This window comes from Peromyscus californicus, unplaced genomic scaffold (assembly GCF_007827085.1).
Source record: "Peromyscus californicus insignis strain IS unplaced genomic scaffold, ASM782708v3 Scaffold_11__1_contigs__length_118956290, whole genome shotgun sequence".
Lineage (NCBI taxonomy): Eukaryota > Metazoa > Chordata > Mammalia > Rodentia > Cricetidae > Peromyscus > Peromyscus californicus.
In genome coordinates, this window is record NW_026294402.1 from 1,520,231 (window position 1) to 1,547,554 (window position 27,324).

The 27,324-nt window shown below is 39.9% G+C and overlaps 1 protein-coding gene across 4 annotated transcripts in view; it reads left to right on the forward strand.

Annotated features, from left to right (window-relative positions):
- Positions 1-26,516, forward strand: part of Kbtbd3 (kelch repeat and BTB domain containing 3) — a 31,494-nt gene extending 4,978 nt beyond the window's left edge. For 2 of the 4 annotated variants that reach the window (XM_052751446.1, XM_052751440.1), the window contains exons 2-3: positions 13,139-13,376; positions 18,664-26,516. In XM_052751446.1, coding sequence (XP_052607406.1) covers positions 13,156-13,376; positions 18,664-20,266 — 1,824 coding nt within the window. In that variant the 5' untranslated portion in view covers positions 13,139-13,155 and the 3' untranslated portion in view covers positions 20,267-26,516. The remainder of the gene's footprint in view (positions 1-13,138; positions 13,377-18,663) is intronic. The other 2 variants (XM_052751423.1, XM_052751432.1) reach the window with 1 other exon arrangement.
- Positions 26,517-27,324: the final 808 nt, after the last annotated feature.

Here is a 27,324-nt window from a genome sequence, read left to right on the forward strand (position 1 = left end):
AAAAAAATCTAGAAAGATGTTTATAAGGCAGGGTTCAACGAGTAGGATTAAGAAAAGGAGGAGAAAGGGGATTACGAAGGGTAGTATCCAATTCCGTATTAGACTTGTCAGTGAACCACTGGCCAGAGGCATTGAGCTGTTTCTTGGAGATTTCTCTGGAGTTTTCAGGTCTGACTAACACAGAAGCAACATTCTTCTCTGAGGAAGAGACAAAGACCACCTCTCTCTGCTGTTAATAAATTTAATCCTTGCTGATTTTGTAGCACTTATGGCCATGAGGACGTCTATTTGGCCCTGAAATGTAAGGATGGTCTGAGCCACCCATTGGCGATCCTAGATGAACTGACAGGAAAGCAGATGGTACATAGCTAGGTGATTGTACCCAGGACTTCAAAAAGCGTAGGACCTGAACTGCTTGTCATCCCATGCTGCTGTAAACCCTGTGACAGGAATTGGCAAGTTCTTTACCAGGTACCACCCCTAGTTTTAGAAAAAAAAACTAGGGCACAAGTCCTAGACTACCCAACAGGTAAGATAGGTAGTGATAAACCTAAGTGCCACAGAGAATCAAGGCATTGTGGATGTTTAGGCATAGGGGCTAGGAGGTAGTACCAAGGGTTAAGGAATTATTGCTGTCTGTGGAATTCAGTGTGCTCACAAAGCATGTTCCTAAGGAGTTAAAACAGTCTGTGATATTGAAGAGAGATGTGGGATGGAGGTGGGATCAATATCAAAAAGGGATGAATGTAAGGACCTTTGAGGAGCTTTGGACCACTTCTACCTGTCTATACCTAGGGGTTGAAAGAGTGGGATGTGTACCCTCTATATTTTGATTATGCCTGATGGATGGCTGTGATAAATGCTATAGTAAAGTTTACTAAGACCTCTGTATCCCATCTTCAGTACCATGAGTCATCAAATAGAATATAAAAGATTGGTCATTTTGCATAAAAGGTAGAACACTTTCCTGAATATGCTTCATATCTCCTACAGGGCCAATAAGGACATCCTTCATAAGTCTCTGTCCAATGTCAACAGTAATCTCTACTTTGATCATAGAGAAAACAGGCATAGGGGACAGGTGTTTCAGATGTCAATTTAGGTGTTACAGGGACAAGTATCTCTTTTTGGCAACCTGCTGGTGAGCAGTCTCCAGATGCCACCATGTGAGTGGTCTGGTAGAACCATTAAGTATATGTTTCCTAAACCTTTGAAATCTTAATATAACAATAGCATAGAGGAGGAAAGAAATCAGAAACATTTTTCATTACCTTAAATCACTTTTTTTATACCTTCAGAACTTTCATTTACATGCCTTGACCTTAAAACACTTTTTTATACCTTAGAACTTTCTTAAGCTTTCGTATCCTCAGACCTTTAAAAACTTTCTTAAACCCTCTAAACTTACTGAAGCTTTCACATTCTTAGACATTCATAACTTTCTTAGACCCTCATTGCAAATGGATTGCATTTTCACCAGTAGCCCCTCCTGGGCTCTCTTTAGGAACTTCAGTCCTACCACATAGTGCCAAGTCTCAGGTTCTCTCTATGACCCCTTCATGTCCTTTTAAAACTAATACCACCTAGGTGACTCTTTGTCTACCACTAAGAAGTACATTCTTGTATGAATACATGAAAGTGTAGCTTTGATGCCTCATTAAAGCATTGTTTCTTAAGTCCTTATCATAAACCTGTTTGTTGTGGGTTTTTTTTTTTTAATTTTTGTTTTAAGGGCAGGAATTATCACACAGAAATAGAAAAAACAGGCATGGGGGTAAGTGCTGGTGAAGGAGAAATAAATAAGGGAGTTAAAGGGAACTGAATCAGCCTTTTATAGCCTGATAAAGAGCAATTTCCTGACCCTATTAGGATAGGCTCTTGGTTAAAGGTTGGGGTCTCTTGAACAATAAATATCCATTTGTAAGAGCTTCCCCAGACAGAGTTTAGAAGAAGTACAGGAGATAGCAAGTTTAGCTATAAAAGATTTTCAGATCATTTGTTTGTGCAGTGGCAGAAGTTGCCACCATTGAAAATTGAGCATGTCAATTTAGGCCATCAAAATGTACTAAGGCCAAGCTGTTCCTAGTAACAGAGTGATGCTTTAATAAAATCTAAGACCATAGAGGAAGAGAGGAAGAGTCTCAAAACAACTCTGTTGGAGTTTCTATAAGCTCCTAGTGGGAGCTGAGAGGCAAGAGAGAAGCCCAGGAGGGCATAGAGAAGCTGTGAGAGTTCCAGGATGGAGCTGAGAGATTAGAGAGAACAAGTTAGAGGCTAGAGCCTGGCCAGGTAGATATGGAATATTCCAGAACCCCTGGGGTAGGACAATCCAGGAGAGTTGGGTGGAAAGATGAGTATCTGGCTCAGTCCATGTAAAGACAAAGGTATTTTGTGACTGGATTAAGATGTATGGAAAAGAAGGCACCCTTGAGATCTAGGACAGAGAAATGGGAAGGTCTCTATGGGGTGAAGGGGAACCACTGTTGAGTTGTTAAGTCAGAGATCCTAAACCAAGTGGTAGGTTCCATTGTTGTTGGTCCCCCCCCACCAGATTATGGGGGGTACTAAAGGGGGGAGAAATGGGGTACAGACGATTCTTTCTTAGAGGTCAGAGATAAGAGGCTTAAGTCCCCTGAAGCTGTGAAGAGAGAGTGGTATGGAGCCTGGGTGACATATTTGGTGAGGTTTGGTGAGGCTCTTCCCCTATTCTGATAATAAACAAGGAGAGGTGGGTCCCTAAAACTCCATCAGGAGTAAGAAGGTGGCCCCAGTGTCCAGAAGGAGAGAGATAGATCACCCTGGTATTTTGATGTCTGCCTGAGACTCCCAGTCAGAGACGGCAGTGGTCAGGCCAAGGGAGGATCATGGGAACCTGGGCCCCCTCAGTTGTCCGTGGCCATCTATAGGACGTCGTCTGAAGGGCCACCTGAGCTTGATGTCCCCATGCCTCGAGGGACCTGGGGCCAGTCAACACCCCAAAACCCTTCTTGATGGCACCTTGGACATGGTTTGGGTGGTTTACATGGGTTCAGGCAGGCCCAGGCTAAGTGACCCTCCTGACTGCCTTTGAAACAGAGACCCACTGGCTCTCAGGCTTTGGGAGGCCAGGGAACCTACATGGTTGCCATGGCCACTTGAAAGGCCTTAGCCAGAATCAGGTATTTTTGCTTTCAGGCTTTTTCATCTCTGGCATGGTATACCTTAAAGGCCACAGCTGTGTCTTCTGCCTGAGGAGTCAGGGGTCCTTTCTCTAGACATTTAAATTAGGCCCTAGTATAAAGGAAACTCTGGGAGAAGTGGGTCATGAGGAGTTGTTTTCCGTCTGGGGTCTCAGGATCTAGACTAGTGTATTGTAAGAGGACCTTTGTGAAGTGGTCTAGGAATTGAGATGGATTATGTTTGTACTGGATGACCTATTAGATTATTTAATGATTTCCCACTTTAAGGGTGGCCTTGTGAAGACCAGCTAGGAGGCAAGTTAGAAATTGATCCCAAGCAAGGATGCCCATTCAGGATACTGTAATTCCATTCACCATCATGGTTAGGGACTGCCTCAGTCCTGACTGGGTGGGCAGCCTGTCACTAAGGGGGGAGAAAGGGAAACCAGACATGCTGGAGAGGAAGATGAGGGACTGTGGGTTGAGGCCGGTAAAGGAGAGGCTTGTTAGTGGGATCGAAAACAGTGGAAGAATCATCTGGTTTGGGCCTCACAACTAGGAGAAGTTGTTTCCTTGGCTTATGTCATGTGGACACTTTTAAGATGGGAGTGAGGCAAAACCTATCCTTTCCAACCCAGCTGTCAGTCACATGGCTGCCTCCATCCCTATGTGGGGACAGGAACTAAGATGACAGCAAGCCACATGTTTCCTTTAAGATTACCTATGTGTAGATTTTTAGCTGTCAGCCCTGGTATTATGAGTTTTAAATTAACCCCTTTGTTACAAAATTTACAGGGTTATAAACATCTCCAATATGCTTGCAAATCTTTAGGTACAGAAAGTTTACACAGTAGTTTTACAAACCTTGAGATAAGATTTATACCCTAGGAAAAGTTGTAGAGAGTTAAACCAAAACCAAGAGAATGAGATACGTAGCAATAGTTTCCACTGGGAATAGTCTGTCTCTTTATTTTGTTTTGCTCTCCTTTCTCTGTCACATAGTCAGGTGACTCACCTGATAGGGAAGGTTTTAGAGGAAATCTTTTAAACAAACATGCTTGGATGGGGGAGGGGCAAGCCATGCCCCATACCCCAATTCCAGAGCCAGCTTTTAATTGAAGTGGGACAACATAAAACAACAGTCTAATGCCACTCATACCTAAAAGACACCTAAATCCCTGTAAAACTGAATCTGATAAGATAAGAACAAATAAAGCTTAGAGATAGGAAAATTTTGAGCTCTGGCTATAGACAGGGCATTGCAGGAGGGAGTTGAGAGATGCACCAGCTAGTGAAGAGTGTTTGCAGAATGTGTACACAGAGCAACTGACCTACTCCTTTGCTTTCTCCCGCTGCTGCAAGGTCTGGCTCCTGCTTCCACTTTGCAACAAACTTACAGATCTATCAACTAGTAACTTTAAAGACAGGTTTTTTAAACAGTGTGTGTGTGTGTGTGTGTGTGTGTGTGTGTAGAGGGGGGGTGGCGAAGGGGAATCTCTTTTTATTTCCCTGATCACTCCTAGTATTTGTAAAGTTCCCAAATAATATTAGGATCTAGGGGGCTTTTAGGTGGCCCTCTGGATTGATTATCTAGTATTGAGGCCAAATTTGATTGCAAAAGCGAATAAACTTAAAGCCCTTTAGATCAGATGCCAGGTGCTGAGTCTGGAGATTTTCTTAGAAGCATTCTAAGTGTTATGCCCAGATCACAACCCCAAAGAGACCACCGAAGACCATGGATGTCCAGAATGCAACAGCAAGGTTTATTTTATAGATACAAGTCTAGACAGGGAACTCATTCCTATACCCAATACAGTGAGGCAGGGAGGAGTTGCTCTTTCTTTGTGAGGCTAGCTTTTTAAAGGCAAAAACCACAAGCCCTTCAGGGCGGTTGGGGGGTTTTGGCACGAGTGCAACTCGGATTGGTTTATTTTTATTTTTGAAGGTCTCTGTTCTCTTTTAATTGGGTGAGGGTATGTAACCTTTGAATTTACTGGTTGGGGGTTACAATTATCATTTTGGGGGCAGTCTGGCAAAAGTCCCAGGCTTTGTCCTTGAGCTGCCATGGGGGCTGGCTGGCCTAGGACATACTGACTGTGGGGGCTGACTCAGTGGTCTAGGCTCTGTCCTTGACTCATGTACATAACTCTAAGTTGGTGAGGGGTCCTAGACAGTAATCATCTGGCTGAACTTTGAGCAGTCAGAGTACGTGCAGAAAGGGAGCTACTGCAAGGACTATGTCTTTTGTTCACGGCCCTCCCAGAGACTGCTTGCTCAGTGTCAGGAAACAAATTGAGGCCTGATCTCTGAGAGAAGACTGAGCAGCCTGTTATGGCATCTGCTTGGTCCTTTCACTAAGGGGGAATGAGAGGGTATGGACACATTCCCACAGATGAGAAAGAAGGAAATATCCCTGCAGCCTGTTGTCATGGGCATCCCCATGAGTCAGTGAGAACCAAACTGTTCAGTGGGTTGTCACCACACTTATTGGGGATCAGGGCCTTAGCCTGCCTAAGCCAGAGAGACTGGAAGCCTGGTAACAGGGCTTTTGTGAAGGCCAGAAGGCGAGGACAAAAACCAAGCTCTGAGATGGGGATTTAATCCACAGGAAAGGGTTGGAGAACAGAGTCACAAAAGCCACGAGGACCTAGAGGAACTGTGGGATTGTAGGCAGCTCTGAGGAGAGGGTGGGAGAAGAGGGCAGGGAGGCACACAATAGCCCAGTCAGGTCTAAGGAAACTGCAGGATTGCAGCTCCAAGGGTGGGGGTATAGGGTCAGGTGAAGAGAGCCAACTGGAGCCTTAAAGACTGTGGCTGGGGCATACTTCTACCTCCAGGAGTAACAGAGGAGTGCTGGACACTCAACGGTCACTCCTCAGACTCAGAAATGTTTACATCAACCAAAGAGGAAACTCGCCAAATTGCCATTGGTGGATGGGGTGCCAAGAGATTGGTGAGTCTGTTATGGGTGGACTGGAGATGAGGGATAGGATCCCAGTGCTGATAGGAATTCCAACCACGCCCCATGGTCTTAAATGCTGGGCAGGACACTTGGTCATCTCCGCCTAGACATTTCCGGGTCACACGTCCTGGATGACCCACACCCCATAGTTACATAGTCACATAACCTCATGATTTCTGAGATTGGGCCTGTGTGCGCAGATGCATCCTGGCCTTTATAAGGCGGCGCCATATTCCCTGGTGTGTATGTGTGTGTGTGAGAGAGTCTCTCTCTCTCTCTCTCTCTCTCTCTCTCTCTCTCTCTCTCTCTCCCTCTCCCTCTCCCTCTCCCCCTCCCCCAATCCGCAGCTCTCCGCCCCCCCCCCCCCCACCTCTCTTTCTGCCAGGCCTGGTTTCTCCTGTCCTATCCCCTCTTCTCTCTAAAAAAGCCCATTCTAACTCTGGTAACCTTAGCTCATGACTTCTGCCGAACAACTAGCGCCATTATCCTTTCAAGTGCAGCTTAGATCATGAGGAGAAATGCAGCCACTAAGAGAGGCTAGCCAAATATAAGCCCCAAATGTAAGCATTACATCTCGGATGGAAAGGTAACCTGGCATTCGGGCACCAAGGAATACCACAAAGTCAACAGCACACAACAAACTTCACATAAGAGAATTTATTGGGAGGGAAAAACCCAGAGGGTGACTGCGTCTGCTTGGGCAAGAAACAGCAGAGAACTGAGCAGAAGGCAGGGTTTATATAGAGTATCTTCAGGGCAGGATAGAGGGGTGGACCTCTTCAGGGTGAAGCTTCCCAGCATTGGGATTGGTGGGATTTCATGTCCAGAGCTTGGGCTTTTTATTCTGTAGGTTGGGTGCTGGATGTAGCTGTTAGGACAGTGTTCTGAGGATGGAACTTGACAGTTGGAGGTCCTCAGGAGGGGCCTGGACACTCTTGTTTCTCAGGTGCATTACAAGGAGTAGCTGGGGGAGGGAAGCCCATGAGTTGGAGGGAGTTTAGGGTGGAGGAGATGAAAAGGACTAGGATGACAGTGTGGACTTGGAGATGTATAAAAGGTACTTGAGATACTGAGGGCAGCTAAGGCCAGCATGTACTTTTGATATGTTGATAGGTAGCCATATGTTCCTTCTGCCAGAGGTAAGGGAAATGGCTCTTTGGCAGATGGGAACTGGTTTAACAAGTTCCTGAGGGATGCTGAGTTTTATCTAGCCACTAGAAATGCTCTTGTAGTTCAGGTTGAGCTCATTTCTGGACTATGGACTACCTTTTGGAGTTTGGGAAATTGGAGTTTTCTTTAAACCTGACAATTATTTTATAATAAAGTTATAGGCAGAAGCCTTCTTGAATTCAAAGCTAGCTAACTGTCTCAAAAGTGATCTGTTATGGTAACTTTTGAGCAGTGCCTTATGAAGATCTTGTAAATAAAACTGCTTTTTTTTTCTTTTTTTTTTTTTAATCCTTTTTTGTTTTGTTTTGGTTTGGTTTTTGAGACAGAGTTTCTCTGTGTAGCTTTGGCTGTTCTGTAACTTGCTCTGTAGACCAGTCTGGCCTCCAACTCAGATCCACTTGTCTCTTCCTCCCAAGTACTTGGATTAAAAGAGTGAGCTACCACCACTCAGCTTTAAAACTGCTCTCTAAGCTTTGGGTTGATGTTGAAATGGAGCATAAGAGTGCTCTAGAAAGCATGAACTTCAAGTGAACAAGCATGTTTCTATACTGAATGAAAATGGATACTATGAAAAATCCAAAGTAGCACTCTGTGAGGGGAAAAGGGGAAAAGTTTATTTCAAATTGCCAAGGCTATCTCCCAGGAAAGCAAGGTGAAGGGATGGGGAAAGATGCCCAGGGTTAAATGGGAACTGGAGAATGGGGACTTGTGATCAGTGATGGAGGGAGCCTAGAGGCTAGCACTGACCTTGGCAAGTTAATAGGCACCACAGTAATGGAAAAGCCACAATGACTGCCTTTTAGCAAACAGGATCTTTCTTCAAGTCCCTGAGGGAATGGGGGCTTTTGTCTAATTTGCCTGACCTTGGGAAAAGGACTTTCTTGAGGGACCAGACATAGCTTTTTTTGTTCTTAGGAATGTTGTTTGAGTCTCAGCTTGCTATTTTGAAGAAAGTATTGTTAATGACAGTCTTAAATAGTTATTACCAATATTGAATGAGGTAACCATGGATGTAGATGTGTGTGGGTTCATGGGGGTCTGTGGAATGAAGACACAGAGGCATCTTAAGAATGAATCTAGCCTTTCATGGCTGCAGGGGGGTCCAGACTCGAAGGACTGAAGCACTCTTCCCTTCGCCTAGGGCATATTTATTTACTCTTTTTTACAGTTTAGATAGTTAATTTCCATACCTTCAAAGCAACCCAAAAGGAGCTCCCAGAGACCAAATGCCAGGTGCAAATTACTTGATTTCTCAGATTCCTTGGTTTTCGGGGGTTTCCTGGACCAAGTTTTGCATAGGCCTTTTATCCTTGGAGGACTCTAATCTTTGACTCTCAGACAAGATTCACATAGGACAATAAGAGAAACAAAAGGTAAGAGAAACAAAAGGTGTGGCTAAACAGAGGAAGGATTAGGTCTGGGTGCTGCTCTCTGGAGCCAAACCAGGAGCTCAGCAGGAATGCCACTACACATGGAGATTATCCAAAGTCCTAATGATACAGACTAGGGGTTAAAGAATTAAAAGACAGGGAAAATCTCAAAGGCAACAGGTAGCAGACAGAATCATCAGCAGCTGAAGAAAGGCATTTACTGGGGGTAAGAACACATGTATGCAGCAGACACACAGTGTTAGTTTTTCGGCTGCGTTGTGTTCTTACCCTGCAAGGAAATGCCACGAAACACGACAGAATCCGCTAACAAGAGTTTTATTAAAGGTAAAGGGACAGAGAGTGAACAGGCCTGCGGGAAGCACGTGTGTGGAGAAGAAGGAGGAAGAAGAAGAAGAAGGAGCCGGGAACATGGCGCCGGATTTTAAAGGCTGGGCGTGGACAGATCAGCGTCACTATTACACGCAAGCGCGTAGATCACATGGCCACGTTGCGCGCCTACGTAGCCAATGGAACGTCATGGATCTTGGTCACGCAAGATGCCCTGACCCGGAAATGGCTATCCTGACCTGGAACTGGCTAGGTGGAAGTGTCTGTTGGGCATATGCGAACACGCCCGACCATGGGGGCGTGTTGTAAACCTTTCACACAGAGAAAAAGACTCTGCCAAGCTGGAACTCTAGTCTCCTCTCCAGAGCTGGGATGTTTACAGTCTCTGAAGAGTTTTTTTCTCCTAATTTGAGGGTGGTGAGTTTGAATAAAGATAGAATGGTTACCCACAACTGTTGTATAACCTGTCCTCAATCAGCCTTGAACTTGTTGAGACAGTACATCAGCAGGCTGAAACAAAACCCTACAGGGCCTTTGCTTTAAGCTGCCAGGCTTTTGTATCAAGTCAGAAGGGTGAAGAAGGAGCCAGCCATCTTGGAAATTTGCCACCTTTATTACCTAGCCATGACCAGAACCTGTCTGTCTTCCAGGAAGTCTGTCTAACTCTTAGTCTCTCACTGGTACTGTCAGGCTTGTATCACTAAGCAACTACAGAAATTCTAACCATTTGTTGTTTACTAATATTTACCGCTTAACAGAGTGGAATTACAGTGTAAGGGTCCCAAGTTTTTTGCTTTGAGGTATGGATATTTTTGTAAAACGGCAGGAGAGAGTGTTGGTTTTTTGCAATGCTCTTACCCTTCAAGGAAAAGCCACGAAACACAACAGAATCCACTAACAAGAGTTTTATTAAGATGAGGAAAGAGAGATAGATGTGCATAGGCCTGTGGAAAGACATGTGTGAAGGGGGCTAGGGAATCATGGTGCTGACTTATAAAGGCTGAGCTGTGCCTGTGCACACAGGCCCACGTGGCTATTCCATGCATGTGCATAGATAACATGGTTATGCTGCGTGCTTTATGCAACCACGTAAAGCCACAGGGTCCTGGGTCACACAAGACATTTGACCTGGAAATGACTGGGTGGAAATAACTAGGTGTCCTGCCAGGCATGAGCGACCATGCCCAACCATGGGGGCGTGTTGGGAATTTTATCAAAAAGGCCTTGGCAGGTGGAGCCAACATGCCCCATGGCTGGTGAGGGAGACATGCCATGCAGACATGGTGGGCAGCTGCCAAGGGGCATGATGGAAACTCACTCACACCATACAGACACGGCACCCACGTGGAAAGTTTTATTGGGGGAAGGGAGAAGGGAAGAGAGGGAAAGCAGGTGGGGACTGAGAGAAGAAGAGAAGGAGAAAAGGGAAAGAGGAGGTGCACACTACCTTATGGCAAGAGAGAGGAAGGGAGAGAGAGAGAAGAGGGAGGGGGTTTTTTCTTAAAGGGATTTTACATAGGATGATATTGTCAGGGCGCTGGGTGGGCCAGGGGCAGGTCTGAATGCTACCAGATATAGTTGCTGAGTTTAAATTATTATCATTGTCAAAAGTTCTCTTCACACCTACCCTCTTTTCTTTGTGTACTAACATATTCCATGTTTCTCTCATTTTTTTAAAGTACCTACTTTTTATTCTAGCCTGACCTTGTTGGATTTCTTAAAAGAATCATCGAGGGACCAGAGACCAAAGAGCTGGTTTAGTGGGTGAAGCACTTGTCATGCAGGCATGAGGAATTGAATGTGGATCTGGATCTCATGTGAAGTTGCTCTATCAGCCTAGTGCTCCTAAAAAGAGATAAGAGGCAGAGATAGGACAGTCCCCATTGTAGACCAGCTAGCCTGGTGGTATTCAGTGCTGAATAACAAGAAACTTGTCTCAGAAAAGGTAGAAGTCAAAAGACAGATACCTGAGTCTGTCCTACTATGGCACATGTATGCTCAAGCACGCGCGCGCACACACATACACACAACCACTACCACCATCAACATAAACAAAAAAGAAAAATTTATACAAACCATTCCCTTTTCTTTTAAGCCCATTGTAACACTGTACACTCCACTTCCAATTCCTCAGTGGTTCTTATTTATTCCTTTCCTTAAAGAGGCCATGTTGAAGATCTCAGACTTCAGACGATTCCAGCCATAGCTGTCTGCAATCTGACTATCTACAGTTATGTGAAAACCCCAAGCAAGAAGCTCCAGCTAAGTACCCTGAGAGGAATAAATTGTCCTAAGCCACTACAAGTCAGGGGATTTTAAGGAAATGAATAAGTACAACAGAGAGGTACTAGGGAATCAGTTTCCCTGTTTCTTTGATTTCCCTAGTTCTCAGCCTTCTTTCCTGTTTATTTCCTTATTTTTTGGTGTTAACACTTTTGTGTTTGGAGCTGAGTTTGTTATTTGGGAAGTTAATGATTATCTGTGTAAGCATTGGAAGCTGGAAACCAAGGAATACCACAAAGTCACACCGCACAACAAACCTCACATAAGAGATTAGGAGGGAAAAAAAACCAGGAGGGTAACTGCCTCTGCTAGAGCAAGAAACAGCAGCAAACTCAACAGGATAGAGAGCTTATACAGAGCTTCTTGGGAAGAGGGTGGAGCTTTTCAGGGTGGAGATTGGTGGGATTTTATGTCTAGAGATTGGGCTTTTTTGCTCTGCAGGGTGGGAGCAGGGTCCAGCAGTTAGAGTATTCTGTGGATGGAACCTGGCAGTTAGAGGTCCTCAGAGGAGGGGCTTACAATCTAGCCTCCCACTGTTTTGCATTCTTTACCTTGTGTTTAGAATACCCTTTAAGCCGGGCGGTGGTGGCGCACGCCTTTAATCCCAGCACTCGGGAGGCAGAGCCAGGCGGATCTCTGTGAGTTCGAGGCCAGCCTGGGCTACCAAGTGAGTTCCAGGAGAGGTGCAAAGCTACACAGAGAAACCCTGTCTCAAAAAACCAAAAAAAAAAAAAAAGAATACCCTTTAAAACATTAATAGTATTGGTATGCTGTTTTTCTTTCTGCTTTCAACTAGGACACCTGGGACCAATGTTTTCTTTCTAATGGCCATTTGTTAGTTAGGGTTTCTATTGCTGTTAATAGACACTATGATAACAACAACTCTTATAAAAGAAAACATTTAATTGGGGCTGGCTTACAGTTAAGAGGTTTAGTCCACTTTCATCATGGCAGGAAGCATGGAAGTGCACAGGCAGACATGGTTCTGGGAAAGGAGCCAAGAATCTACATCCAAATGGCTAGACAGCAGGAAGAGAGAGTGACCCTGGGACTGGCTTGAGCATTTGAAACCTCAAAGCCCTCCCTCCGTTAACACACTTCCTCCAGCAAAGGCCACACCTCCTAATGGTGCCACTCCTTCTGAACCTATGGGAGCCATTTTCAATCAAACCACCACAGCCATAAATTAACTAATACCACCAGTTCGGGTGGCTTTTTTTAAGTCAGTTCTCTTGTGAAGGTCAGGGTTAGGGTTAGAGTTAGAAGATATGAAGTCAGTATGTCAGCATCAACATTTTAATCCTGATTTTGCCACAAAAGATTGTGCATGTATAAAATGTATACTAAAAGAACTACTACTTCAGAAATAATATTTATTTAATAACAATAAGATGAGGCATGTAGTGAAGGCCTAAAGAAGGTAGGTATTTATACAACCTCTACAGTCAATCCTATGATAATAGATATCAAGCTTCAATTACATATTTCCCAATTCAAATAAAAATTCAAGAAGAATTTTTTATTAAATATCATAAAATCAAATGTTTAAAGTTTACTATCTTATTATTACTTCTATTGTAATTTCATATTATGAGTATATTTATTAAAATTCATTTTATTTATTATTGGGTATATGTAACAAGCATGTGGATGTCAGAAGATAATTGTATGAAGTCGGTTTTCTTCTTCCACCTTTATATGGGGTCTATGAATCTAACTTAGGTCACCAGACTTGCAAGGCAAGAGCTTTTACCTGATAAGCTATCTTGCCAGACTGAAGAGGGCAAATTAAGTCTGAAGATTTCATTAGCTTCCTACAACATTAATTTTTTTATTCCATTTCTAAGAACAGGTGGAATTGGCTATGGATAATTCATACAATTTCAATGAACAAGGCTCATGGAATGGAATCTCATCTGAAAAGAAAAAGAATTTCCTTGCATCAGAAGATCATGGACAGAAAATTTTAAGTGTTCTACAGAGTTTTAGAGAACAGAATGTCTTTTATGATTTCAAAATAATAATGAAAGAAGAAATAATCCCATGCCATCGTTGTGTGTTGGCGGCATGCAGTGACTTTTTCAGGTACTCTACCCCCATTTATGCTTTATATTTTATATATGGAAAAAATTACATTGTATTTTAAAACTCACTGCCTCCTGAACATGCTATAACAATTTTTAATTCTTAATAAGAAGACTTAATTAGAACTAGTTTTATAATAGCATTTGAATAGGGACTCTTAAGCTACAGCTGTAAAAATAAGAGTCTTTCAAGGACACCATCCCCAGAGTTCTTTAAAATTAGTTCCTTGAGCTAGTCTGTGTGGGAGTGGAGTTCATATGGGGTCAGCTTTGTTGAAATGGCAAGTCAAACAAAAATAGAAGCTGAGTTTAAAGAAAATGACCAAGAAGAAAATAATTTTAGTTATGTTCATGCCATATCCCAGGTGAGGAATTCGAGCCCAGAGGACTTAATATTTCTCCTTCCACATATGGTGGCTCATGCTTATAATCTCAGCGTTCAAGAGGCTGAGGAAGGAGGATTGTCATGATGGTAGTGAGTTTCTGATGCATAAGGGTAAAGGTCTGATGTATTATCATAGTACTGTGGCAATTGTCTGCTGGCCAGTAAAGAGAATGGTATCTTTTGCTGACACCCTGCAGTCAGCCCTCCTAGTTTATACTGCAGTAAACGCAAATTCTCACTTCAGTACTCTGCATTATGCATTAATAAAAATTAAGTAGGGTTTTACTCTTTCAACCAATTTGATAAAAACAGGGTAAGATTTAATATATGAAGCAAAATGAAAAGTATACTGCATTTGCAATTTTTTTAAAATTGGGAACTGAACCCAGGGCCTTGTGCTGTTCTGTTTTTAATCATTAATTCAAAACCTGCTTTTTATAAACATGTAATTCAAGACCTGCTATACTACCATTGTAGTAAATTTTATAAGCCAGACTTTATTTAGCAAGCAGTTTTTGCCATCTGCTACTGATTGAACACCTGCCTTTGGGGTTTTGCTTTGAATTTGGAACTCAGTACTGCACAGTGTTCTTGGCCAGGGAAGCTCTAGCAGTCTTGAATTAGCTATTTGCTTACTTAACTATAACTTTCCTTCTCTGCTTTTTGTTTCTTCACATACTCGTAGGCATTCTTTGAACTATGTTGGGGCCCCCAGTGTTAGTCTCTGTTACCCCCAAGACACCTTTGTCTTCCCTCCACCTTTTGAACACAGCTTTCCTTCCAGTAACTTTTTTGTGTCCCTTATCCTTACAAATGTGGCCTTTTGTTCACAGGCATCTGTCTAGTTAGTGGTTAAATACTTAGTTTCTAAGTATATATGCCCTAAGCTAAATCCCAGATCCATTGCTTACTAGTCATGTGACCTTAGGTAAATCACTTACCTTCTTCAGACCTAGGTCTCCTCACCATTGACAAGGAAATTAGAAAAATAAAAATAGGAATTAATACATAGGGTCATTCTGGAGTTTATAAAAGAAATAATGTATAAATGGTTAGCATACTGTATTTTACATTCAGTTAATGTTAGTCATTAAAGTTCTTGTTTTGTAACATAGCAAAACACAGAAAGATCCTGTTCTGAGCATACAGTGTGATTTCCCTGCATTGTTTTCAAGCTAATACAACAAGAAGTTTTTGTAAGCATTTGGATTTATAATCCTCTGCTCTTATCAAACTTATTTTTTAATTGAATAATTGAGTATGTTAATTATTTGAGAGCTTTTTACATGTGTATAATGTCTTCTGGTTACTCTCTACCGCCTCCTTATCTCTATCCATATCAATGTCGCTTCCTTCCCCAGCTGTCCCTTCTCAGTGATGACTTTTTTGACCCATTTAGTTTAACAAGGGCTGTTTGTGTGACTGCTGGTTTAGGCATTTAAATGCTTTAACACATACATACTATTTTGTTCAGCTTACTCCTAACTTTTCCTCAAGTGACTTAATGCTGAGCAGATGGGCAGTGATCAATTATAAAGTTAAGTAATTTTAGCAGTATTAGTAAATAGTACATGACACAGCAGAACCTCATATCCTTTCCTAGCTTTTTGAGTCTGCTTTTCATCTTTTAAAATCACTATTAGAATAGAATAATAGTTTTCTTTTTTAATTTTAGACTGTTTTAAATAGCAGGAATGACCAGTTCTTTATTGAATTTTGTTAAATGAATACATAGCTCACATGAAAATATGTACAAATGTGGCTAGAAACTTAATCATTTATACTCTTAAAATAAACCATTAATTCATAATACTTGTAGTTTGATAAAATTAACTACATTGCAAGAATAATGTAAAATAAAAATGTCAGAAAAGTATGCACTACTTAGCAAAAGTTATGATTAAGATGTAAAATCAAGGAACTGAAAAGGAATCACATGTCTTACAGAAAACTACTTAGGATAACATGACAAATCTGAGTCACATAGAATCCTGAGACTTGAGAAATTGCTCAGTGGTTAAGAGCACCCACTGCTCTTCCAGAGGACCTGGGTTCAATTCCCAGCATCCACATGGTAGCTCATAATCATCTGTAACTCCAGTTCCAGAGGATCTGATTCCCTCTTCTGTTCTTCACAGGCATTAGGCACATACTTGTACACATACATACAAACCACCCATGTACATAAAATAAATAAAACCTTAATAGGTAGGTAGGGTAGATAGACAGACAGACAGAGATGTGGGGAGAGGTGAGCAATCTATTAGGAAATGTTTGATTTCTTAAAATAGTAGCAGTTAATACTTTGCAATGATTAAGTCACTTATTCAACTAAACAACTCATTTTTTAAAATTATTGACTTTTTAAAAATTTTACATACTAACCACAATTTCCCTTCCCTCCTCTCCTCCTGTCTCCACCCCCCCCATCTCCTTTCTACCTACCACCACCACCACCCTCCATCCACTTCTCAGAAAGGGTAAGGCCTCCCATGGGAGTCAACAAACCATGGCATATCAAGTTGAGGCAGGACTAGGTCCATGCATCAAGGCTGACTGAGGCATCCCACCATAGGGAGTAGGTTATAAAAAGCCAGCTCATGTGCTAGGTGCCCCACAAACAGACAACGCTACACCACTGTCACCCACATGCAGAGGGCCAAGGTCAGTCCCATGCGGGCTCCCTAGCTGTCAGTCCAGAGTCTGTGAGCTCCCATTAGCTTGGGTCAGCTGTCTCTATGGGCTTCCCCATCTTGATCTTGATATTCCCCCTCCCCCTTGCTTATATAATCCTTCCTCCCTCTCTTCAACTGGACTCCCAGAGCTCCAGCCCAGTGTCTGGCTGTGGATCTCTGCATCTGCTTCCATCAGTTACTGCATGAAGGTTCTATGGTAACAATTAGGGTAGTCACCAATCTGATTATAGGAGATGGCCAGTTCAAGCACCCTTTCCACTATTGCTAGGAGTCTTTGCTGGGGTCATCCTTATGGATTCCTGGGATTTTCCTTGGCACCAGATTTCTCCCTAACCCCATAATGGCCCCCTCTATCAAGATATCTCTTTCATTGCTCTCCTTCTCCATCCCTCCCCGACTAATCAACTCATTTAATCCCTTTATTTTGCAAGTAATTTTGTTGATAGTGATATGATTTTTCTTGAGTATGTAACCTGAGATTATTTTGTAGCATATTAATAATCTTTTAGTTAAAATAATGTATCCGTTTAGAACTTCCCATTACAATGCAAATTAATATTTTAATTTATTTTTTCAGATTCATTAGCCATGCTTTTTTCTCTTTTTATATTATTTATGTGTGATACAAGAAAACAAACATTAGTAGAATATCTTTCATATTCATTATTAATGAAACCTCCTGCTGGTCATGTAGCCAATAAGTGAAGAAGCAGCATCATCACTGAGATAGCTGTCTCTTGGGGTCATGAACTTAATACTGCATTGAACCAATAATGTAGTACATAGATACATAGATAGTATATAATATAATCATTGCTATTTAGTATTTCTAAACTGACATACATTGTTGAAGGTCCTTGTATAACATATAGCATGTGTATAATTTTTGTCACTACATTTACTTGGCTTTGTATTAAGAAGTATCAAATAGCCTAATAAAAAGTCTCTTTATCATTCTTTTCCTTATTTATTTGAAAGACCCTGTCATATTCTTCAGGTAGATCCTGTGCTCACTAATAAATTTATTTGTTCTCTGGGACAGATTCAAAGTAAAAAGTCAACCCCAACACCACCAAGTACAAGCAAGTACTTAGCTATGTATAGCACAGGTATAGCACACAAAGTGTTTGTCTTAGTTGCTTTTCTATTGTTATGGTGAGACACCATGAAAAAAAAAAACAAACAACTTGTAAAGGAAAGTGTCTAATTTGGCTTAGAATGTAAGGTTAGGGTCCCATGATGGCAGAGCAAAGGTATGGTGGCAAGAACAGCTGAGAAGTCACATCTTAGTCCACAAGCAGGAGACAGAGAACACACTGGTAATGGCATCACTCTTTGAAACCTCACACCTCCACAGGGCCACCCCTTCTAATCCTTCCCAAATTGTTCCACCAACTGGGGACCATGTATTAAAACTTGAGCCTATGGGAGTCATTCTCATTCAAACCACCACAGTATTTTTTATAATATCAGCACAGATGCAGGCTGTACAGTAAAGTACATTTTATTCACTGGTACCTCCAAATAACCTGTAATTTTTGTCTCTCCTGAGTTCAAGTTAGTCCCAATCTCTTAATTTTAACTTTCAAGCTGGCCTGATTATTCAGATTCAGAGAGCAGTCTGTCACCCAGTGGTTGTTACCACAAAAACATAGGTTTGGCCTTTTTGGCTTTGTGTGACTTAGTTTTTGGATATTACATTCCCTTGTCCCTTATACAGTATGAATCTGATTTCATAGATTTTCCCACAGAGCCATACAAAATCATTGGTGGCAGTGGGCCTCTCATTGTGTTCTGTGTTTGATGTAAATTTTTGAAGCCTAAAACCTTGAACATTGTATGTTGAGAAATGTAGTTATTATCACAGCTGTAATTAATTTTCCATTGAAGAAAACAGAGTTATATAGAACTAACCAGTACATAAAATCTGAACCACTTTACAGCCTTTTTTTTCATTTTTTTACTATATCTCAGTTACATTGTATAAATTTTTAATATGAAGGTTACATAATATATCATCAGATGAGTATTATGGCATATAATTATTTTAAATGTTAAAATAGTTCATTAGGATGCCATTAATTGTGGTATCATAAACATTTTAAATGAACTAAAGGGTAAAGAAACATCTGTATGGTAATATTGATAATAATTGTAGAATAAAATACTCCTGTTTACTTGTTCTTCTTTCTTCTTTATTTTTTCAGGGCCATGTTTGAAGTAAACATGAAAGAAAGAGATGATGGAAGTGTTACCATTACTAACTTGTCCTCCAAAGCAGTAAAGGCATTTCTTGACTACGCCTATACCGGGAAAGCAAGAATAACAGATGAGAATGTGGAAATGTTCTTCCAGCTGTCGTCCTTTCTGCAGGTCCCCTTCCTATCCAAAGTTTGCAGTGACTTTTTAATAAAAAGCGTCAGTCTCGTCAATTGTTTGCATTTGTTATCTCTGTCAGACAGCTACGGCTCTACCCATTTGTTTAGTCACACTTTATGCTTCGTACAGCGTCACTTTCATTTGCTATTTAAATCCAGAGAGTTTTTAGAGATGAATTTTGGAGTGCTACAGAAGTGTCTGGAGTCAGATGAGTTAAATGTGCCTGAAGAAGAAATAGTCCTGAAGGTTGTCATCACATGGATTAAATACAACTTAGAGTCCAGGAGAAAGCACCTGCCTCACTTGATTACAAAAGTAAGGTTACATCAGTTACCCGAGGACACACTTCAAGACTATCTGCTCAATGAAGAGTGTTTACTCAAAAGCACAAACTGCTTTGATGTAATTGTGGATGCCATTAAGTGTGTGCAAGGTTCTAGTGGCCTCTTCCCTGATGCTCGACCATCCACAACTGAAAAATATATATTCATCCATAAAACTGAGGAAAATGGCGAAAATCAATATACATTTTGCTATAATATTAAAACTGACTCATGGAAAATACTGCCACAATCACATCTTATTGATTTGCCAGGATCTAGTCTGTCTAGCTATGGAGAGAAAATATTCTTAACAGGTGGTTGTAAAGGGAAGTGCTGTAGGAAGGTTCGACTTCATATTGCTGAGTCTTACCATGATGCCACTGACCAGACCTGGTGCTACTGTCCAGTCAAAAATGAGTTTTTCTTGGTTTCAACCATGAAAACCCCGAGAACCATGCATACATCAGTCATGGCTCTCAATCGATTATTTGTTATAGGTGGAAAGACTAGAGGATCCCAGGACATTAAAAGTCTCTTAGATGTTGAATCTTATGATCCACTATCCAAAGAGTGGACATCGGTTAGCCCTTTACCCAGAGGCATCTTTTACCCAGAAGCCAGTGCATGTCAGAATGTCATTTATGTTCTTGGATCTGAGGTAGAGATTGCAGATTCATTTAACCCATCCCTTGATTGTTTTTTTAAATACAATGCTACAACTGACCAGTGGTCTGAACTAGTAGCAGAGTTTGGGCAGTTCTTTCATGCTACTCTAATTAAAGCTGTTCCAGTAAACTGTACCCTGTATATATGTGATCTTTCCACCTATAAGGTGTATAGTTTTTGTCCTGATACTTGTGTTTGGAAAGGAGAAGGCTCTTTTGAATGTGCAGGCTTTAATGCGGGTGCAATTGGGATTGAGGATAAGATTTACATATTAGGTGGAGATTATGCACCAGATGAGATCACAGATGAGGTGCAGGTTTACCACAGCAGCAGGTCAGAGTGGGAAGAGGTGTCACCCATGCCAAAAGCCTTAACTGAATTTTACTGCCAAGTTATTCAGTTCAACAAATATAGGGACCCATGGTTTTCTAATCATTTCTAAAAATAATATTTGCATGAGTGGTCTAAAATGATGCCTAGTAGAATTAGTAAAAAAGTATCTTACTTAGCACAATAAAATATTCCTTCTATTGAAGAATGACTAGAGATGTATGCTGTCTATAAAGTAGACAGTTACCAGAAAGTTAAAATACAAAATACATTTTACCAAAGTTACATTGAATGTAATTTAATATTGAATAGTTCAGAATACTTAGTATTTTCTTATGTAAGTAAAAATTATAGGTTTTGACCCTTTGACTTTAAGGTAAAGGATGACAAAAAAAATCAGTGTTCATAAATGTGTACCATGTAGAAGGGAGAACTCTCTTGAGGAAGGGAAAATAGCCTATATACTGTCACATTGTGTGACATCAAGATAAATTAGAAATAGGTGAGACGCTCACATTGAACATTGTAGGTCTAAGAATTATTGAATCCCTATCCTTTTCTGCCTGCTACTTAAGTGATTTCATTTTACCTTTGTTGTGGTCAGTAACTTTCTAAAATACATTTCTTCACCCTTCTGGTCAATATACTAAGAAGAGTTTGGCTTTATTATGGTACATGATATTATGTACATGTAATATGTATTTGTTATTAAGAGCATATTTGAGCACTTTATAGTGCTAAGCCATTGCAATTAATATTTTTTTACTTGCTTGTTTATTTGTTTTTAGTATCATTGTGAGACTGAGCTTTTAATAACATGATAGCTTTCATTTTTTGGTTCAAATTTGGTAAATTTACATTTTTTATTTAATTATCATCCTAAATTGCACCAAGCTTGACTGTGTCTTAACATATAACCCACTGAGTGATGTCCTTGCAATCTGAAATGGTACTTTTAAAATGTTCTTTCTATATCATTAGTGCCTGTTCCCCCAACATAGAGGATATAGAAATTTTTATCTCTAGAGAAGCTGGTCATTATAAAGTAGTGGGTTTCTTTTTGGCCTTTGTATACATGTTTGTCTTTATACTTTAGTTCCTATTCATCTCTTCCATTGCCTCCACCCATCCCCCAGGTCATACTCTAGCTGGTTTCTTCCTGCCAGATAGTCCCCCTTTTGCTTCCAGGCCACATGCATTCCCTTACCCTCTCTTCTGCTCCCTTAAGATCTTTTCCTTCCTTCAAAGTCGTCTTTCTACTTCCATGTCTCACAAACACATACTGTATACATGCACAGATTCAGAAACAAATCTAGATTCTGCATGAGAGAAAACATACGATTTTTGTCTTTCTGGATTTGGCTTATTTCACTTAGCATATTGACCTCTAGTCCCATCCATTTTCGTGCAAGTGCCCTGATTGCATTCTTGAAAGCTGAATGTAATTCTATTGTGCATATATACCACGTTTTTTATATTCATCCATTGATGGTCATCTAGGCTGATTCTGATATCCTGATATTCTGATATCCTGACTGTTGTGAACAGAGTGCAGCAATAAACATAAATGTTCATTAAGAATCCTTTGTGTGTATAACCTGGAGCTGCAGTAAGATTCCAGGGTTTAATTAGTACTTTACCAGTTTCCTGCCATAGGTTCTAATTGTAAAGCACCATGTTGTTTTATGACTTCAGTAAATTATTCAAGGTGAATCAAAATGACAGGACTTCTGATATCAATAGTTTCAAAATCTGTCTTTGTCGGCTTCAACCAGAGCATGACCATTCTTCTTCGTGAGCAAGGTCATTCTGCTTCACAAGAGGTATGCTTGTTTAATTGCTCTAAAAGATACTGCCATTTTAGGTTTTAATACCTCTGATTTACATCTTAGGAACTATATAGATCGCACAACTTAGAATTAGTGTGGTTTCCTACACTACATTATAAATATTAATTTGTAGTAAGTGTAGTTAATGTTTACCTAAATGAAAGTTCTTTGATTTTATCACATAAATGCAAACACAAATTTCAGATGTATTTTCAAAGTATATTTGCATGCAGCTTCAAAATTGGACTATCAGCTGTCAGTCACAGGGTATTCGGTACAATCAATAGCTCTTTTTAAGCATATTGACTGGTGGCTGTGCCTTTTCTTTCATGTGTACTTAAGAAAAAGAAAACTCAGAGGATGCTTCTCTGGCATTCTTAGAGAAAGCTGGTAACAAAGAGTGGCCTATGTGGGACTGGTAAGTATTTCTTAGTAAAGTATGCTTAAATAATATCATCAGTGAATCTAGGAATCATTCATTTCTTTCCCCTCCAAAAAAGAGAAACTAAATTAAAACAGTCCCCTCCCAACAGTGTTACATTATCCAACCCTTTTTATTTCTGCTATTCTCTATGGTAATGTTCTTGACATCGAGACCCAACTGGTGTACTTGGATTTGTTGTCTTTTCTTATGGTTTGGGGCCTTAGTTATATTGCCGTGTTTGCTTTTAAACACGTTCATTTCTTGCCGTCTCTATACATCTACACCCTGTGCTTCTTTCCAGTTGTCATTATGAAGAAAATACTATGTCCAGTCATAGAGCCCAGCCTCTTCATTTCTTTATCACCACCACAACAGGCTTGGCTCCACTAATGTCTAATTTTGTATTTCCTTGACATACTTTCATCTAACTGCCCCAGTAGGGAAAAATGGCTTTGTGTTCAGAATCTCCAGGACTATATCTACATTGGATCCTTTGTTCCATGACTAAACTGGTACCTCCAGTGGTCTTGCCAGTCAATGTGGCCTCACTGCCTGAGAACAGAACTTATCACTCTGATGCTCTTCATTCTGGTTTTCTTATATGCAAATCTCGGTGGTCTCTGAGGTCTATTTTGAGAATATAGCATCCTTTTATGACATCTTCCTGTAGGTCTTTTTTTTTATTTCTCTTTAAAGTAGTTTTCCTTTCATGTTGGCCTTCAGCCAGGGCTACATGTAATGACCAAATAATTGGGCTCACTATCCAGACTGCTGTCATTCCTGTGGAAAAAAATTGTTAACATTTCTCCATCCTATTTGTGTGTGTGTGTGTGTGTGTGTGTGTGTGTCTGTGTGTGTGTCTGTGTCTGTGTCTGTGTATGTTTGAGACAGGGTTTCTCTGTGTAGCTATGGAACCTGTCCTGAAACTTGTTCTATAGACCGGGCTGTCCTCGAACTCACAGAGATCCACCTGTCTTTGCCTCCCAAGTTCTAAGATTAAAGGCGTGTGCCACCACGGCCTGGCTCATCCATTATTTTTTTTTTTGTCTTGCTTTACTTCATTAGGAGGATACATCTAGAAATACTTGAATATTATCTCCTAAATATTGAAGGTATGTATATAGCATTATTAAATATAGGAAAAGATTAACATATGAAATAAAATCAGAGTTGATGAACATTCTTGTTGTGATCTTCAAACTTGAGTTAAAATGCAGTACACCTTTGTTCATGTACAGTCTTGAGCAAGAGTATTCACATAATTAAAATTAAAATCCCATAACACTCAACTCTGTATTGGTAAGGAAAGAAATATTTATCACAGAAGCATTCATTGTATTCATTACCCATGAAAGCTGGATTATTTGAGGGCAACCACACATTGCAACAAAATTCTACTTTTCTTATGTACTAAGAAGAACAAATGAATGTGTGTTCATTGTGTTTGGCTCAATTATACATTTGACAACCAAAGTCTGAGACAGAGCTAATCTCTTTAATATTTTGATATTTGGAAGCAACAAAATACATACTGGAATAGAATGCTACTTTGGGATTGTTTTCAGGTTGATTGAATTCATTGTTCTGGAAGCTTTTCTCTTGTATTTGAAATTAAAGTATAAGTTTTAAAAATGTCTCCAAGAAAGCAGCTCCAGAGGGTAGCCCTTTAAAATAAGGGCTAGACTTTACAGGAAAATAGACCTCTGTTCACTGTAAGAAACAACAATTGCACTTTATAAAGTCCTAAGGGTGAGACTATTACTAAGACATTTTAACTATTCTGATTTCAATTGGTTTACATACTTGAGATTTTTTTTTAAAATAGAACTTGATTTTACTTAAGGGAAATTTTCTCTTTCCTTCCTTTCTCACTCCTCTGTCTTTCTTCCATTCTTCCTTCCTTCCTACTACCACTCAGGAAGAACATCTAATTGAGTAAAAATATGAAGACAAGAACCAAAACCTATATGAATTGTTATTATTTCCCTGACACAGTACTTACATAAACAGAGGTGGTGATTGCCTACCTTTATATCTTAAAATTTAAAGTATGTTTATAGATTATATTTGATGACCTAGTGCCTACTCAAATTTATACCAAAATAGAGAATTTAATCCAAGAATAATATTATTGTTCATTTACAAAATGTTAGCTCTTATAAGTTAGAGATGTACATTAAAAGTGAAAATAATCTTGGAATAAAAGACAGAGAAAGTTTTTCTAACTTAAACATTTCAGACACATGATTTTTGTCTTAGAGTTTATAGTTCAGTGTGGACAAAGAATTACTATACTATACTGATTCCAAAAAGTTACCTTAGAAATTGTTGCTAATACTGAAAGTAACTTTGCCAACTGTGATGAGAACTTCAGTTCTTGCTTTAAAGTTGTTTTAAATTCAGTCTTTAAAGCACTTGGAGAAGCACCATGTTTCTTGTTGCTACAAAGTATATCCTCATTTGCCTTCTTGTTTAAGAGCTCAACACATTGACTTCTCCATCAGTGGTCAGGTTGCATGATTTCTCTTTGTAAGGTTGCCACAGAGAATTCTTCATTGTAGTGCCATGTTGTTGGGTTGAGCCTGGCAAGCTTGGTAGAATCTTTGACAGAAGGATTTTACCTTACTGTCTAGTGCCAGTGAACTTGGTGGTTCAAACATTTCATTCTTGTCTAGCTCTCTAGGTCTTAGTAGTCCTACAGAGTCTAGATCAGTGGTTCTCAAACTGTAGGTTGCAACCACTTTGGGGATCAAACAGCCCTTTCACAGGTCACCAAAGACCATCAGAAAACACAGATTATTACATGACAATTCATAACAGTTACAAAATTACCTTTATGAAGTAGCAACAAAAATAATTTTATGGTTGGGGGTCACCACAACATGAGGAATTGTATTAAAGGGTCACACAATTAGGAAGGTTGAGAACCACTGGTCTAGAGCCTTGTTGTGCATCCTGAGTGCCCTCTTCCCATCAGCATAATCATAAACATATATTTTGCCTGGAGAATTTAGGGGCAAAATTTTAATAACAATTTTTGATACAGTTTTCAAAATTTTAAAAATACTTTTAGAAAGTCCTCTAGAAAGTCTACAAAACATAGAAATCATAGATACCAGTTACATTATTAAGAGGAGGACAGTTTACTCGCCGATCAATATAGACTAGCTTTATGATAATAACAGCATGATAGTTTCATAAAACAAGGCCATAATTCCATAGTTATCAACCATGAAACTTTATTCACCTCATTAACTCTGAGAACATTCCCAACCATACAGAACTAACTAGCTCAACAAATTGTGCTATTCTTCTTGAGAGTAATGAAGTTGCTGAAATAACTCAGAGTACAACCCTCTATTAATAAGTATCACACTAAATAGATATTACTTTATATTTCTCATCTACATGGAAGCTCACAGGGACTGAGACATAACTTCATCATTTCAGGACTCAGCAATTAGCACAGTGCCTATCATATAAATCTGTCCAATAAACTAATTCTATTGAGCAATGTGTATATGTAAAGCAAAATATATTTATCATGACTGAATGTGTCTGATTCTTTTGTACCTTTGGCAAATTGTTTCCTGAAGGTGATGTTATACCTTCTAAGTAAGTCTTAGAAATTTTTTTCTGAAAGTGATGTTATAGTTTCTTTCTTTATGGTGATGTTATAGCTTTTAAGTAGTTTTCTACCTATTTTTCAGGTAGTTGATTATTTGTTTTCATACATTTTAACCATAATAGTAACTATAACAGCTAATCCTTCATTTTCTTTAAGTGGCAATAATGAGTAAGACATTCAGTACAAATTCCATTAATACATTTGCAACCCCCATTTCTAAGTGTAATTGCTTCAGTGATATTTTTTCCAGTTGGGGGAGGTAATGCCCAATGCTATTACACAGGTAACTTATTTCATTTCTCTGTTAGTGAAATGTGAGTCTTCTGCCATATGCTATGAGAAATAAAGTCAGCATTTTTTCAGGTTTGTGTTAACCTTAATAATTATCTAGTAAAATGTCTCAGTTCTATAAAATGTTAATTTATTAAAATGTGTCACAATTCTCTGCATTGTTATCGGAAATAAAAGAGAGAAAAGTAGATGCCAAGACTCTTCTTTTCTTACCTCTTTCCAATGTTCTAGGCTGATAAGAAACCCTCATAGATCTCAGACCACTGAGACTGTGGCATTTGAGTGGGCGAGTGTTAGAACCTCAGCCTCTGCTTGAGAAAGAACAACAAATATCCCTGGGCCAGAGATAATGAAAACAGAACCTGGCCAAATATACAGGATCAGCAACTGATCAACTCTGCCTCAAGGAATGCTAGGCTTATGCTAATTGAATGTAACTGTCTTCCACAGACAGTTGGAAAGTTGGTCCCCAGGTAGTAATGCTATTTGGGGATTTGTGTATTACTCTCACACAAAATTCTTAACACATCACAAAGGACCAGTCATTGTAAAGGGCATAAGGTTCTTGTGCTCACAGATAAGTACTGAGGAAACTAGAAATGTTAAACATCAGACTTATCTCTTCAAAAGGCATGTGTCTACGTGTTTTCCACACAGAAAGCTAGGAGTGGACGTAGTTAATAACCTTGGTGACCTTTGCTAACTGCCAGGCCACACCCAAATCTCCCAATCTGTTATGTTTATCCCAAATTCTTCCTCACTGGGGCTTTATCTTTAGTATTGCTTCTCAGTCAATAGAACCCACCTTCGATAGAGGCCACATGTACTTTGCAAAAGAGTTTCAATGTAGTCATGCCTTAAGCTATATTGTATACATGGGATTGAGAAAACTGTGAGCATGAAACTTTTTTCCAAAATTGTACTTAAATATGTCTAAAACAAACTGCCCAATGTCAGACTCTAGATATTTGAACCAGTACTGGCTGACTAGGACTTGC